The sequence below is a fragment of the Nerophis ophidion genome, linkage group LG24, assembly GCF_033978795.1.
Source record: "Nerophis ophidion isolate RoL-2023_Sa linkage group LG24, RoL_Noph_v1.0, whole genome shotgun sequence".
In the NCBI taxonomy this organism is placed as follows: domain Eukaryota; kingdom Metazoa; phylum Chordata; class Actinopteri; order Syngnathiformes; family Syngnathidae; genus Nerophis; species Nerophis ophidion.
This window is the reverse complement of record NC_084634.1, coordinates 30,421,491-30,437,653: the sequence shown is the minus strand read 5'-3', so window position 1 is coordinate 30,437,653 and position 16,163 is coordinate 30,421,491. Positions and strand designations below refer to the sequence as shown.

Here is a 16,163-nt window from a genome sequence, read left to right as displayed (position 1 = left end):
AAAATCAAACAGAGAGTAAACAAAAGGTAAAAGAGTAAAAAGATGAGAGAAAGGGGAAAAAGGACAGAAAAACAACGGGAGGAGGAACGCGGAGGGAAGACAACCAGTCTGGAACGAAGCCAAAGCCAAGCGGGACCTGGTCCAATGTAAAACCACAGAGGCAGCCTTGTCCTTTTCCCCTCCTCCGCTGCAGAGACAAGCGACTGGATTCATGTTGGAAGTAAAAGGCTTTGTTCTTGGCGCTCGGCGCTTTGAACAACAACAACAATACCAATAAACAGCAACAATAACGCCCAGCACAGGAGGCGTCATATCAGCCCAACCCAGAGGTTGGTATTAAACAAAAGCGGTGGAATGAAACTAAACAACGCGGAGGGGGGGAAAAGTATCTCCATAGAGAGAAGCCAAGATGTACGCAGCCAGAGGAATACTGAAGAGAAAATAAAAAATGAGATGCGGCCAAATCCAAGTTAATCTCTCCAATTACTTTTTAGTAATCCTTTCACTGTCAGGAGGAGGGAAGACAAATGAAACGTCGGTCTTTCATTCCGTCTTAGGTCCTCACTCCTTCACATCAAAGATGCACGACTGCGCTTCATGGGGTTAATTATATTATCCGTAATTAGGGCCCGCCTTCAGGAGTTTAGGACTAAGAGTAATGACTGGGACTAAAATACCATTTCAGTAAAAGAAACGCTCACAATTAACTAAAACACCGCTTTGTTGGAAGTGTTTTCTGATGAAAAGGCCAAATCCAGGACAGTTTCTAATAGCCCGCGTATGCTCTGTCGCTTTACACTTAAACCAGGGCTGTCCAAAGTGTGGCCCGGGTGCCTTCTGCGGCCTGCAGCTATTTTTTTTTTAATAACTCCGGCACATTCTGAACATATAATTTTAAAAATCAAAGAGCTGTAATGTGAAGTGAAAAAAAAGTGAAATTTTGACTTTAATAGCACAAAATTGTAATTTCTCAAAAATATTAATAAATCAAAATCAATGTTAATATTGACCTACAAAAGGCTTTAAGATAACTCCTGGAAATCACTGGCTTAAAATGGCAAAAGGTATAGGTGTGTGTGTCCAAGTTAAAGGAAACAGCAGGCTGTCTTCTTCTAATAGATTTGTTACAATCTTTGCAAGCTGAGTAACGTTTGCTTTGGTCTGGAACAACGAGGCACACGAACAACTATCGGAAGTGCAGCCAATATTACATACAGATAATGTGCCATGAGACATCCACCCATCCATCCATTTTCTACCGCTTATTCCATTTGGAGGGGGCGCTGGTGCCTATCTCAGCTACAATCGGAAGGAAGGCGGGGTACACGCTGGACAAGTCGCCACCTCATCGCAGGGCCAACACAGATAGACAGACAACATTCACACTCACATTCACACACTAGGGCCAATTTTAGTGTTGCCAATCAACCTATCCCCAAGTGCATGTTTTTGGAGGCTGGAGGAAGCCGGAGTACCCGGAGGGAACCCACACAGTCACGGGGAGAACTGAGACATGCAAATATAAATTAAATACGCAAAGGATGTAAGTTAATTAAATGAGTTCCAATATACTTACAAACCAGGCATAATGATGCAATATGTATGTATAGCTAGCCTAAGTTGCATGCTAGTATCAATTAGCTTGCAGTCAATAACATCAACAAAGGTCACGTTTGTGCATTCACGCACAGCATAAAACGTTTGGTAATCAAAATAAGACAAAAGAGTGGCATAAAACATGACTTTCTGTGGCCGTATCGGGGAAAGTTGCACATGTATACAAACTATGGTGATTTCAAGGACCGCCGAAATTAGTACAACGAAACGGCGCTCGCCAAATACTCTCATCAGTGAAGATGGATCAGGGGCGCTCACACTTTTTCTGCAGGCGAGCTACTTTTCAATTGACCAAGTCGAGGAGATCTACCTCATTCCTATTTATAATTTATATTTATTTATTTCTGAAAGAGACATTTTTGTTAACAAGTTAATGGTGTTTAATGATAATACAAGCATGTTTAACACACATAGATTCCTTTCTTTCATGAAGACAAGAATATAAGTTGGTGTATTTGATTCTGATGACTTGCATTGATTGGAATTAGACAATTGGTGCTGATAACGTCCGCATTTTCAAATGGAGGAAAAAAAAAGTCCTCCTTTCTGTCCAATACCACATGAAAGTGGTTGGATTTGGCATCTCATTTGTCCAACTTGCATACTCGTTTTTAAACACTTTGTTATGAGAGTAGCATATGTGTGTGGCCCTTTAATGTCTGGCAGCAGGTGAGTGACGTCAGTGAGTGTGCGGGTGGGCAAGCAAGTGAGAAAGCGGTCGCTGAGGGCGGGGGAGAAATACATTGGCATCAAACTCCGTAGCTTGCTAACTTGTGCACGCTAGCTTTCTGAGACTCTTATTTTGTTAGCACAGGCAGGATGAAACAGGTATTTTATGGTGAAGACAGGAACTGTGCAGTCGGTCTTTAGAGTTTTGACAGTAGGTACGGAGTCTCTAGAAATAAAATGTGTTTCTGTGCGTCCGCCCTGTTAGTGATTTTTTTCTTAAATATGAGCTCGCAGCAGCCAGCGTCATCTCACAAGATCCTCGGGTGCCGAGAATGTCAAACAACTGACGAAAGTGAAGTCTTGGTGTGATTGATGATTGCTCATTTTTATGTCTATTTTTTAATGGCTGGCTTGAGATCGACTGACACACCCTCCGACATCGACCAGTCGATCGCGATCGACGTAATGGGCATCAATAAAGTACTATCTATCTATCGGATAGATAGATAGTACTTTATTGATTCCTTCAGAGAGTTCCTTCAGGAAAATTAAAAAAGCATGTTTCATATAAACTGTGGGATTTCTAACAATTCATAAGGTTTGTGTCACGTTTGCCCTCCTACAGAAACTATATTAAAACAAGTTTTTCCTTTTTAATACCATCCATCCATCCATCCATCCATCCATTCATTCATCCATCCACCAATCAATCAATCCATCATCATTCGCTTATCCGAGGTCGGGTCGCGGGGCCCAGACTTCCCTCTCCCCAGCCACTTTGTCCAGCTCTTCCCGGGGAATCCCGAGGTATTCCCAGGCCTGCTGGGAGACATGGTCTTCCCAACGTGTCCTGGGTCTTCCCCGTGGCCGGATGTGGCCGAAACACCTCCCTAAGGAGGCGTTCGGGTGGCATCCTGACCAGATGCCCGAACCATCTCATCTTGCTCCTCTTGATGTGGAGGAGCAGCGGCTTTACTTTGAGCTTCTCACCCTATCTCTAAGGGAGAGCCCCGCCACCCGGGGGAAGAAACTCATTTCGGGCCGCTTGAACCCGTGATCTTGTCCTTTTGGTCAAAACGGTTTTAGCTCGGTTGGTAGAGTGGCCGTGTCAGCAACTTGAGGGTTCCAGGTTCGATCCCTGCTTCTGCTATCCTAGTCACTGTTGTGTCCTTGGGCAAGACACTTTACCCACCTGATCCCAGAGCCACCCACACTGGTTTAAATGTAACTTAGATATTGGGTTTCACTATGTAAAAGTGCTTTCAGTCACTAGAGAAAAAGCGCTATATAAATATAATTCACTTCACTTCATGACCATAGGTGAGGATGGGAACGTAGCTCGACCGGTAAATTGAGAGTTTTGCCTTCCGACTTAGCTCCTTCTTCACCACAAATGGATCGATACAACGTCCGCATTACTGAAGACGCCACATCGATCCAGCTGTCGATTTCACGATCCACTCTTCCCCCACTCGTGAACAAGACTCCTAGGTACTTGAAATTCTCCACTTAGGGCAGGGTCTCCTCCCCAACCCGGAGATGGCACTCCACCCTTTTTAATACATTTTTGAAAAAGCTCCAGATGGCCACTAGGGCGCCGCTAAATAGCCGCATACGGCTCTAAAACCACAGGTTGCCGATCCTCCCGGGCTAGAGATATAACCGTTGAAAGTGAAGTGAAAACTGATTATCTATCAATCAATCAATCAATGTTTATTTATACAGCCCAAAATCACAAGTGTCTCAAAGGCCTGCACAGGCCACAACGACATCCGCGGTACAGAGCCCACATAAGGGCAAGGAAGGTTTTTCTGAACCACCTGGTAGGATCTAAGCGATACAAAGCCCACATAAAGGCAAGGAAGGTTTTTCCTTGCCCTTATGTGGGCTCTGCACCGCGGATGTCGTTGTGGCTTGTGCAGCCCTTTGAGACACTTTTGATTTACGGCTATATAAATAAACATTGATTGATTGATATTCAGTTTTCACTTCACTTTCAACAGTTATATCTCTAGACCGTGGGGGAAAGGAAAAACTCACCCCAGTGGGACGTCGGTGACAATGACTATGAGAAACCTTGGAGATGACCCCGTAGAGGAGACCGAAAGCAATGGATGTCGAGCGGGTCTAACGAATATTATTGTAGGACTTTTAAAACTTTTATGACGTAGACCAGGGGTGGGCATTACGTCGATCGCGATCGACTGGTCGATCTCGGAGGGTGTGTCAGTCGATCTCAAGCCAGGCATTAAAAAATAGACTGAAAAATGAGCAATCATCAATCATACCAAGACTTCACTTTCGTCAGTTGTTTGACATTCTCGGCACCCGAGGATCTTGTGAGATGACGCTGGCTGCTGCGAGCTCATATTTAAGAAAAAAATCACTAACAGGGCGGACGCAGAGAAACACATTTTATTTCTAGAGACTCCGTACCTACTGTCAAAACTCTAAAGACCGACTGCACAGTTCCTGTCTTCACCATAAAAGACCTGTTTCATCCTGCCTGTGCTAACAAAATAAGAGTCTCAGAAAGCTAGCGTGCACAAGCTAGCAAGCTACGGAGTTTGATGCCAATGTATTTCTCCCCCGCCCTCAGCGACCGCTTTCTCACTTGCTTGCCCACCCGCACACTCACTGACGTCACTCACCTGCTGCCAGACATTAAAGGGCCACACACATATGCTACTCTCATAACAAAGTGTTTAAAAACGAGTATGCAAGTTGGACAAATGAGTTGCCAAATCCAACCACTTTCATGTGGTATTGGACAGAAAGGAGGACTTTTTTTTTTCCTCCATTTGAAAATGCGGACGTTATCAGCACCACTGTCTAATTCCAATCAATGCAAGTCATCAGAATCAAATACACCAACTTATATTCTTGTCTTCATGAAAGAAAGGCATCTATGTGTGTTAAACATGCTTGTATTATCATTAAACACCATTAACTTGTTAACAAAAATGTCTCTTTCAGAAATAAATAAATATAAATTATAAATAGGAATGAGGTAGATCTCCTCGACTTGGTCAATTGAAAAGTAGCTCGCCTGCAGAAAAAGTGTGAGCGCCCCTGACGTAGACCATTTCGGGTCACAGGAACCTACAACATTCACCAAACATCAGGGGAGTCCTAAGGGTTAAAAAAATATATATATTTATTGTGTTGGTTTTAAAATGGAAACATTTCATGATTTTTTAGCGAGTGCCCGAGTGGTAAACGTTTGGACACCCATGACTTAAACGCACCCCACTGCCAGTGTGTGAGTATTCTCAGATATAAAGAAACACAAGTGGTGAATATTGTCTGCTTCACATATATATATATATATATATATATATATATATATATATATATATATATACATATATATATATATATATATATATATGAGCTCACAAGGGCAGATATGAGATTTGTGTGCTTCCATTTTACCATTAATCCATGTGATGCTGAGCTTGTGCAGCAATAGCAGAAATACTGCAACTCCTCAAAACTTTGTGCACACGTGTGTGCGCGCGCGTGTGTGTGTGTGTGTGTGTGTGTGTCTCTCTCAATATCTCCAAGCGGGAGTTTATGTTCGTGCCTGTGTGTGTTTGAAAGTGCGTGACAAACAGACCGTGAAGTTTTTGGAGGGTCAGGATATGGATTAAAAGCTACTTCATCACACACACACACATCTTCTCTTCAGATTATTTTTCATTTTTCAGACAAGAGCAATAAATCAGCACAGAGGATTAATAGAGAACAGTGGGGTAAAAAGCTGAGGCGAAAGGAGCGGAGATGGAACATGAAGAATTGGAACGGCTCCGCGCTATTAAATCCATTACTATTGATCATGTGGTCGCATGCACTGCCTTTATTTCCATGTTGTGCGAGTGTTTTGCATACCTTCCCTTGAAGATTGTGTTAAATATTCCGTAAGCTACAGGTGGTGGGATCAGACAAACTTAACCAAACAGAACAAAGCAAAGGCATCATTACCATTTAAATAACATTTCTGTGGTTCTATGTGTATCAGGAAGCATGCAGCCGACTACACACAGGTGTGTTTAAGTGTCCGAGTGTGCATGAGAAACGGCGGGGTGTTATTAAATATTGAAACTGGAAAACAGGGAATTAGCATAACGTGCCGCTAAATTTCATGTGTTCAAGTTCTGATAGGGAAAGCCAAAGACACCAGTACACTTCCTACTGGGCCAAAAGTAGACATTTCAATCCATAAGTACGATTCTTGGTACCTGGGAATTTATACTTGTACGGTACCAATTTCTCGCTACTTTTGTGCGTGCTCATACAAAATGGTTTTGATATTAAAGTATTTGTTTAAATTTTTTATTGCAATTAAAAAAATACTTAAATCTGGACGTCCTGAACCCCGAAATATGTGGACATATTATCGGCATGGCCGCAAAATAAAAGCACACCTGCCGTAATCTGCGTGGCGTCGAAAAGCAGAGATTTTGTTTTGAGATTTTTGTTGATGCACACATGTTGGGTTTAACTTAAAGCATTTATTCAAAAAAGAATGAAGCTAAAGGGTAAGCAAAAAAATTTTTTTTCGACAGTTTTCCTAAAAATACACATTGAGGCTATAAAAAGTCCATCCATCTTTTTCCGCTTATCCGAGGTCGGGTCGTGGGGGCAACAACCTAAGCAGGGAAACCCAGACATCCCTCTCCCCAGCCACTTCGTCTAGCTCTTCCCGGGGGATCCCAAGGCGTTCCCAGGCCAGCCGGGAGACATAGTCTTCCCAACGTGTCCTGGGTCTTCCCCGTGGCCTCCTACCGGTTGGACGTGCCCTAAACACCTCCCTAGGGAGGCGTTCGGGTGGCATCCTGACCAGATGCCCGAACCACCTCATCTGGCTCCTCTCGATGTGGAGGAGCAGCGGCTTTACTTTGAGCTCCTCCCGGATGGCAGAGCTTCTCACCCTATCTCTAAGGGAGAGCCCCGCCACACGGCGGAGGAAACTCATTTCGGCCGCTTGTACCCGTGATCTTATCCTTTCGGTCATGACCCAAAGCTCATGACCATAGGTGAGGATGGGAACGTAGATCGACCGGTAAATTGAAAGCTTTGCCTTCCGGCTCAGCTCCTTCTTCACCACAACGGATCGGTACAACGTCCGCATTACTGAAGACGCCGCACCGATCCGCCTGTCGATTTCACGATCCACTCTTCCCCCACTCGTGAACAAGACTCCTAGGTACATGAACTCCTCCACTTGGGGCAGGGTCTCTTCCCCAACCCGGAGATGGCACTCCACCCTTGTCCAGGCGAGAACCATGGACTCGGACTTGGAGGTGCTGATTCTCATTCCGGTCGCTTCACCCTCGGCTGCAAACCGATCCAGTGAGAGCTGAAGATCCCGGCCAGATGAAGCCAACAGGACTACATCATCTGCAAAAAGCAGAGACCTAATCCCGCGGCCACCAAACCGGAACCCCTCAATGCCTTGACTGCGCCTAGAAATTCTGTCCATAAAAGTTATGAACAGAATCGGTGACAAAGGACAGCCTTGGCGGAGTCCAACCCTCACTGGAAACGTGTCCGACTTACTCCCAGTAATGCGGACCAAGCTCTGACACTGATCGTACAGGGATCGGACTGCCATAATAAGACAGTCCGATACACCATACTCTCTGAGCACTCCCCACAGGACTTCCCGAGGGACACGGTCGAATGCCTTCTCCAAGTCCACAAAGCACACGTTAATCAATTCATGGTAATGGTGGAAAGTGTGCACACTGGGAACAATGGTGCACTGTTAAATGAGCAACAAAAAGGCAGAATAGATACTTTCACAGTCACAAAGTGGACTAAGTCACACAGGCCAGAATGTGCTTTCTGCACAGCACTATTGCAATTTACACAAAGGTACATAAATGTTTTCCAACACAACGGGGGGATCTGGAATGTACAAACCCCGATTCCATATGAGTTGGGAAAATGTGTTAGATGTAAATACAAATCCTTTTCAACCCATATTCAATTGAATGCACTACAAAGACAAGATATTTGATGTTCAAACTCATAAACTTTTTTCTTTTTTTTGCAAATAATAATTAACTTCATGGCTGCAACATGTGCCAAAGTAGTTGGGAAAGGACATGTTTACCACTGTGTGTCATCACCTTTTCTTTTAACAACACTCAATAAACATTTGGAAAATGAGGAGACACATTTTTGAAGCTTTTCAGGTTGAATTCTTTCCCATTCTTGTTTTATATACAGTTTAAGTTGATAAACAGTCCGGGGTCTCCGTTGTGATATTTTAGGCTTCATAATGCGCCGTACATTTTCAATTGGGGACAGGTCTGGACTACAGGCAAGACAGTCTAGCACCCGCACTCTTTTACTATGAAACCACGCTGTTGTAACAAGTGACTTAGCATTGTCTTGCTGAAATAAGCAGGGGCGTCCATGATAATGTTCCTTGGATTACAACATATGTTGCTCCAAAACCTGTATGGACCTTTCAGCATTAATGGTGCCTTCACAGATGTGTAAGTTACCCATGCCTTGGGCACTAATGCACCCCCATACCATCACAGATGCTGGCTTTTGAACTTTTCGCCTATAACAATCTGGAATGTTATTTTCCTCTTCATTCTGTAGGACACAAGGTCCACAGTTTCCAAATATAATTTGAAATGTGGACTCGTCAGACCACAGAACACTTTTCCACTTTGCAGCAGTCCATCTTAGCTGAGGTCGGGCCCAGCGAAGCCGGTGGCGTTTCTGGGTGTCGTTGATAAATGGCTTTGGCGTTGCATAGTAGTTTTAACTTGCACTTAAAAATGTCGCAACAAACTGTAGTTACTGACAGTGGTTTTCTGAAGTGTTCCTGAGCCCATGTGGTGATATCCTTTACACACTGATGTCGCTTTTTGATGCAGTACCGCCTGAGGGAACGAAGGTGCGTTATATCATCGCTTACGTGCAGTGATTTCTCCAGATTTTCTGAACCTTTTGATGGTATTACGGACCGTAAATGGTGAAATTCCTAAATTCCTTGCAATAGCCTGTTGAGAAATGTTGTTCTTAAACTGTTTGACGATTTGCTTACGCATTTGTTCACAAAGTGGTGACCCTCGCCCCGCCCTTGTTTGTGAATGACTGAGCATTTCACGGAAGCTGCTTTTATACCCAATCATGGCACCCACCTGTTCCCAATTAGCCTGCACACCTGTGGGATGTTCCAAATAAGTGTTTGATGAGAATTCCTCAACTTTATCAGTATTTATTGCCACCTTTCCCAACTTCTTTGTCACGTGTTGTTGGCATCAAATTCTAAAGTTAATGATTATTTGCAAAAAATCAAGTGTTTTATCAGTTTGAACATCAAATATGTTGTCTTTGGAGCATATTCAACTGAATATGGGTTGAAAAGGATTTGCAAATCATTGTATTCCGTTTATATTTACATCTAACACAATTTCCCAACTCATATGGAAACAGAGTTTGTTCCTCCCGCAATAATCGAAGGAGCAATGTTTTAATTGTATGACTGTTAAGAATAATATGTTACTTTTAAAAGGGGACCTATTTGGGATGGCGTGGCGCAGTGGGAGAGTCGCCGTGCGCAACCCGAGGGTCCCTGGTTCAATCCCCACCTAGTACCAACCTCGTCATGTCCGTTGTGTCCTTGAGCAAGACACTTTACCCTTGCTCCTGATGGGTGCTGGTTAGCGCCTTGCATGGCAGCTCCCTCCATCAGTGTGTGAATGGGTAAATGTGGAAGTAGTGTCAAAGCGCTTTGAGTACTTTGAAGGTAGAAAAGCGCTATACAAGTACAACCCATTTATCGTTTATTATGCAAAACCAACTTTTCTTACTTATTGGTACCTTTTTTTGTGTATTTGGGATCTGCACATGTCCCGAAAATGTTTAAATTAAATAATGGAGGCATTACAGAGATTTTTTTATTTATTTATTTTAATCCTGTCTTCCTATAAACTTCTGGGAAACAAGCTGTTTAGATTGACCAATATGTGACGTTTGTCCCAGTAATGATGCTTTTGCTTTGTTCTGTTTGGTTAAGTTTGTCTGATCCCACCACCTGTAGCTTACGGAATATTTAACACAATCTTCAAGGGAAGGTATGAAAAACACTCGCACAACATGGAAATAAAGGCAGTGCGTGCAACCACATGATCAAGAGTAATGGATTTAATAGCGCAGAGCCGTTCCAATTCTTCATGTTCCATCTCTGCTCCTTTCTCCACAGATTTTTACCCCACTGTTCTCTATTAATCCTCTGTGCTGGTTTATTGCTGTTATCTCCATTTCCTGTATGGTCAAATTTTACCCATGTTGTCCGACATTTCATGCACTCTCCGCTGTTGCCATATCTAAGACACAGGAACTTAAACCTGACGCTAAAGTCGCTATGGAAGCGCAGAAACTACAACAAAGATGACGTGGAGAAGACCAGTCGTAGTGGAGGCACTTAAATAAGACCGCCCACAAAACTGCGCCTCCTGAATAGACGTTCAGAAAGCAGCTTGAAGACCATCTGTAAAACACAATCTATGCAACATTTTGACCAAAGAACCACCATTACTCCCCTCTACGTGTCAATCACTTCCTTGACATGTAGAAAATAAATCAAAGGATGACCCCTAAGTATTGATTGTGTCAAAAATGTTAAACTATTTAAACAATTTAAAACTATGCTTTTTTTTTTTTTTTTTTATGGGAACATTTAAAGTAAGTGGAAAAGGGAAGTGACAGTCTGGTGCAATAGCACCGAGTTCTCAGGGTCTCGTTGCAGCAACGCAGAGTATAGACAAGGGTCAAAGTTACTCAATTCTGGCAATTATCCGGCTTCACGGTGGCAGAGGGGTTAGTGCGTCTGCCTCACAATACGAAGTTCCTGCAGTCCTGGGTTCAAATCCAGGCTCGAGATCTTTCTGTGTGGAGTTTGCATGTTCTCCCCGTGAATGCGTGGGTTCCCTCCGGATCCTCCGGCTTCCTCCCACTTCCAAAGACATGCACCTGGGGATAGGTTGATTGGCAACACTAAATTGGTCCTAGTGTGCGAATGTGAGTGTGAATGTTGTCTGTCTATCTGTGTTGGCCCTGCGATGAGGTGGCGACTTGTCCAGGGTGTAGCCTGCCTTCCGCCCGATTGTAGCTGAGATAGGCGCCAGCGCCCCCCGCGACCCCAAAAGGGAATAAGCGGTAGAAAATGGATGGATGGATGGATGGCTATTATCCATCTGCAGATCATAAAGCTGAATGTTCTATGAACTACCACAAAAGATGAGGTGTAGAGGCAAATGTTCAGCTGCACTTCTGCTTAGCGACCAAAGAGGTTCATTGAGACTTCATTACTTCAATGTGCTGTGATGGGCTGATATCGACACGTCGCATGGACCACTATGAGTTGCTATCGTTTGCACAAAACTGCGAGCGACGAGAAGATTAATTTCCACCCTGTCAGGAAGGAAAGCGTTCAATACACAAGTCGCGTGGAATAAGTCCCTCACTTTCAATAAACACAGGCAATAACACACGCGCACGCGCCCGTGTTGGCAGACATCAGTCAGGCCCCGCAGTTATGAATTTTCATCTCTTTTTCATTTTCCCTCGCAAGTTTCATCATGCCGCCTCTCGCCGCGTCCATTCTCTGCGCTCCTTCACTCTTGTGTGTTTTCATCATCTCCCATCATTGCCGCCTCGCTCTGTTTCTCATTGCTTTTCTTTGGAGTCCCCCTCGCCCTGTCCCACTCCCTCAGGCCAGCTGTGTTTTTATTTCACACATTTCTTCCAACAAATGTCAGACAGAGTTTCTGCCCTCCGTCTATTGATCCGCACAGAGAATGAAGGCGAGGAGAGGGATGAAGGGACACTGAGTTTTGACTATGTATTGTTTCCTACCTGCACATTTGGTCCGCGTAATGAGTGGCGGTCCAGCCTTGCCCGTCCCTCCCTCGCCTGGTCGGGTTAGTAAGACCCTGATCTCGTACTCGGTATCTGGGTCCAGGTGCCATAACTTATAGTTGGGTGAGTTGACAGCATGGGTCTCCGTCCAACTGCCTGAGGTCATGCGGTACTCCACCTATAGGAAATACATTACACATACATTGATCCACCGATATATATATTTTTTCAGACACCGATTATTAGTAGTCAAGGGAGCTGATAACAGATATTCGGAGTCGATATTCAAATTGCAGTTAAAGTTATTTAAACAGGAATATTACACATGTTGCAGGATTGCGCCAAGTAAAATTCCTAGTTTGTGAACCCGTTCTCAAACAATGGCAATAAAAACTTTTCTGATTCTGATTCATCAGTACACAGCTGGACAAGGCTTTAGGTTGGTTTTTTTTTTAGATTCTTTTTAGGAAAAGTCTGACCACTTGCGACATGTTTTGGTTAAATTAGCAGCAAAAAACCTCATGGGATATCACAAACATCTTTATTACGTGTGTCTAAGACAGGGAACTCAGACACGCGGCCCGGGAGCCATTTGCGGCTTGTGGGACGTTATTTTGCGGCCCCCACCTTAACAGGAAAGTTTAATGCTAGTGCGGCCCGCGAGTTTTATATAAATGCCGCTTGACAACATTGTGTTAGTTGGCTCCAAAATGGCTCTTTCAACGTTTAGGGTTGCCTACTCCTGCATTAGTGGAAAAGCGGCAAATGAGTGAAAGCAACAGAGACGTTGCCATGGAGACAAGGGTTGTTCTTACGTGCCTGGCTGCAGTCACACCGTGACACCTGTCCGTCAGTAATAACAGTCCCCGATAACCTGGACCAATTCAAAACGTTATTTGATTTTTTTATTGTTTAATTTGCATTGCCTCACACAATGAACACTACATACATTTCTATATGACGCCGGATAACACTCCGGGAACCATCACTTCTTTGCGCTCGCTATCCCTGTACTTTCCCGGCTATTAACCGCCAACCGCCGTGTTGCTGAAGGGAGGAAAAGCGGAACGACACACATAGCGGAAATAACATTATTCTCCGTGCGTCGGCTAAATACAAATATATTCCACAACCCCAAACATGTCTTTTCCAAAGCCTGCAGTGAAGAGAAAGGTTCGTGATAAGTAAAGACAATTCCAGGAAAAGTGGGGGATGCAATATTTCTTTGTTGAGCACAGGGACACTCCGACGTGTCTTATTTGCACAGAGAAAGTTGCAGGGCACAAGGGATACAATTTGAACTATTCATGCTGAACATTTTTTGGAAATATTTTCTTGCAGCCCAGCCTCACCTAGACTCTGCGTCCAGTGGCCCCCCGGTAAATTGAGTTTGAGACCCCTGGTCTAAGAGGAACATCAACATTTGTATTTCCAAATATAAAAAAATCACCTGGGGAATTTTTTTTTGTAGCAGTATATGGATTTAATACATTGTAAGATTTCCTCCGAAGGAACCCTGAAATATTGAGAACATATAAATAAAAACAATTCTGGGCTCCTTCACGTAGCTCATAGTTGAGACATCAAGCTGGCTGAAATAAGTTTATCCTGGATGTTAGAGAAAGTATGAGCATGTCTGAGCTGCTGCCTGCTCTTCTTTACTTATCTAATAAGTCTCCTCTATTTGTTATCTTTTCTGTCGTCTCTATGGCCATCCATTTTTGTCCCGTTGTTATTTGATTGAATCACGGAACATGAAACCCACCGCGCTCTTTAACGAGTCCACACTCCAAGTGAAAACTAAAGAAGGACAAAAACTGATTTTCCCAGCATAAAATGGGATGTTTTGATAGGTATGCAGAAGAGACATACTGTTCAAGCGTGAGCGCCGCTGTGAAAAAAAAAAAAAGGTCAAAAAGGTTTATGCTCGAGCAGAGGTTATTACTATTTGCTTCACTTATTACAAGTGTTTATACTAATTACCGGTAGTATTTGTGTATATGGTCGGGGTGTCAAGAAAAATCGACTTTCAAAAAATTTGCGATTCTTATTCGATTAAAAAAAATAATAAAAAATAGAAAAAGATAAAAAATAGGAAATCTCTCCAGTCCAGCCACTATATCAAATGTTTGGATATAATTTTATTAAACAAAAAACAGTTTTATTTTAAGTAATATTAAAATGTATTAGAGCTGCTTATTTTACGGAGAAATGTAGTTGATCATAGAACTGGCATGCAACGTTATTAAAAAAAAGTATTGATTTTGAATCGAGAATCGTTCAGAATCGAGAATAGATTCTGAATCGAATTGTGTGGTGCTCAAAGATTCACAGCCCTAACATATACCGTATCTGCTGATGTAAAATAAAAATTTAAAAATTAAAAAAGCAAATACCAATGAAAAATACCAATACATGTCTAATATCAGCGCTGCTAATCGGTCGATCTCTGCATTATTGGTTACAACCGCACTACATGATTCAGCTGGTTCATGCATTTAAAAATATGAAATAATAAATGACGGTACACACCTCTTTAAGTATAATAGGACCGTCTCCAAAGATGGAGTTGGCATTGAGCTGAATCAGCAGGTAGGTAGGACCGACACCAAGCAGTTGGGGCGGGGCTATAGGGTGTGGAGGCTCTGAGGAAAGAAAAAGAACAAGATCAAAAAAAGAATAACCACTTGGGAACGATACAACACTGAAACAATGTACCAACAAAAACAATATGACAGTCTAGAGCAGGGGTGCCCACACTTTTTCTGCAGGCGAGCTACTTTTCAATTGACCAACTCGAGGGGATCTACCGCATTTATATATATCATTTATATTTATTTATTTATGAAAGAGACATTTTTGTAAACAAGTTAAATGTGTTTAATGATAATACAAGCATGTGTAACACATATAGATGTCTTTCTTTCACAAAGACAAGAATATAAGTTGGTGTATTACCTGATTCTGATGACTTGCATTGATTGGAATCAGACAGTAATGATGATAACGCCCACATTTTCAAATGGAGGATAAAAAAAGTTGTCCTTTCTGTACAATACCACATGAAAGTGGTTGGTTTTTGGCATCTAATTCATCCAGCTTCCATACACTTTACAAGAAAAACATTGGCGGCAAATTCCGTAGCTTGCTTGATTGACATTCACGGCACCCGAGGGTCTTGTGAGATGACGCTGGCTGCTGCCAGTTCATTATTATGAAAAAATGACAGAGAGGAAGACGAGAAACACTTTTTATTTCAACAGACTTTTGCGCCGTCCCTTCCGTCAAAACTCTAAAGGCCGACTGCACATTTCCTATCTTCACAATAAAAGCCCTGCTTCATGCTGCCTACGCTAACAAAATAAGAGTCTCGGAAAGCTGGCGTGCACAAGTGATGTGCACGCCAGCTTTCTGAGGGATCGCTTGTGCACGCCAGTTTTCCGAGACTCTGTATTTAGTTAGCGCAGGCAGCATGAAGCAGGGCTTTTATTGTGAAGATAGGAAATGTGCAGTCGGCCTTTAGAGTTTTGACGGAAGGTACGGCGCGAGAGTCTGTTGAAATAAAAAGTGTTTCTCGCCTTCCTCTCGGTTATATTTTAATAATAATGATCTTGCAGCAGCCAGCGTCATCTCACAAGACCCTCCAGTACCGTGAATGTCATTTAAGTGACGTCTTGGTGAAGATTGATGATCAGTTATTTTTAGGTCTATTTTTTTTAAAAGCCTGGCTGGAGATCGACTGACACACCCCCCGCGGTCGACTGGTAGCTCGCGATCGACGTAATGGGCACCCCTGGTCTAGAGGTATATACTGTTGCCGCAGTGATATAAAGTCAAAATATTCAAAGGTATGCAGAGAGAACGACTCTCCGCCAACATTAACTCCTCCGAACGGGAGTAGTGCCAGTAGTGATTGGGGCTATGTGGAAGCCGACAGCAGAAACCAGGAATGACATCTGACATACAGAAGAGTGCCATATTGGAAA

At 43.1% G+C, this 16,163-nt stretch overlaps 1 protein-coding gene across 13 annotated transcripts in view; it reads right to left on the bottom strand.

Moving 5' to 3' along the window:
* The window catches only part of ptprk (protein tyrosine phosphatase receptor type K), a 240,816-nt gene that overhangs the window by 78,806 nt on the left and 145,847 nt on the right, over window positions 1–16,163 (bottom strand). For all 13 annotated transcript variants that reach the window (XM_061885778.1, XM_061885767.1, XM_061885765.1 and 10 more), the window contains 2 exons: window positions 14,710–14,822; window positions 12,175–12,355 (listed from right to left, as the gene is read on the bottom strand). In XM_061885778.1, coding sequence (XP_061741762.1) covers window positions 12,175–12,355; window positions 14,710–14,822 — 294 coding nt within the window. The remainder of the gene's footprint in view (window positions 1–12,174; window positions 12,356–14,709; window positions 14,823–16,163) is intronic.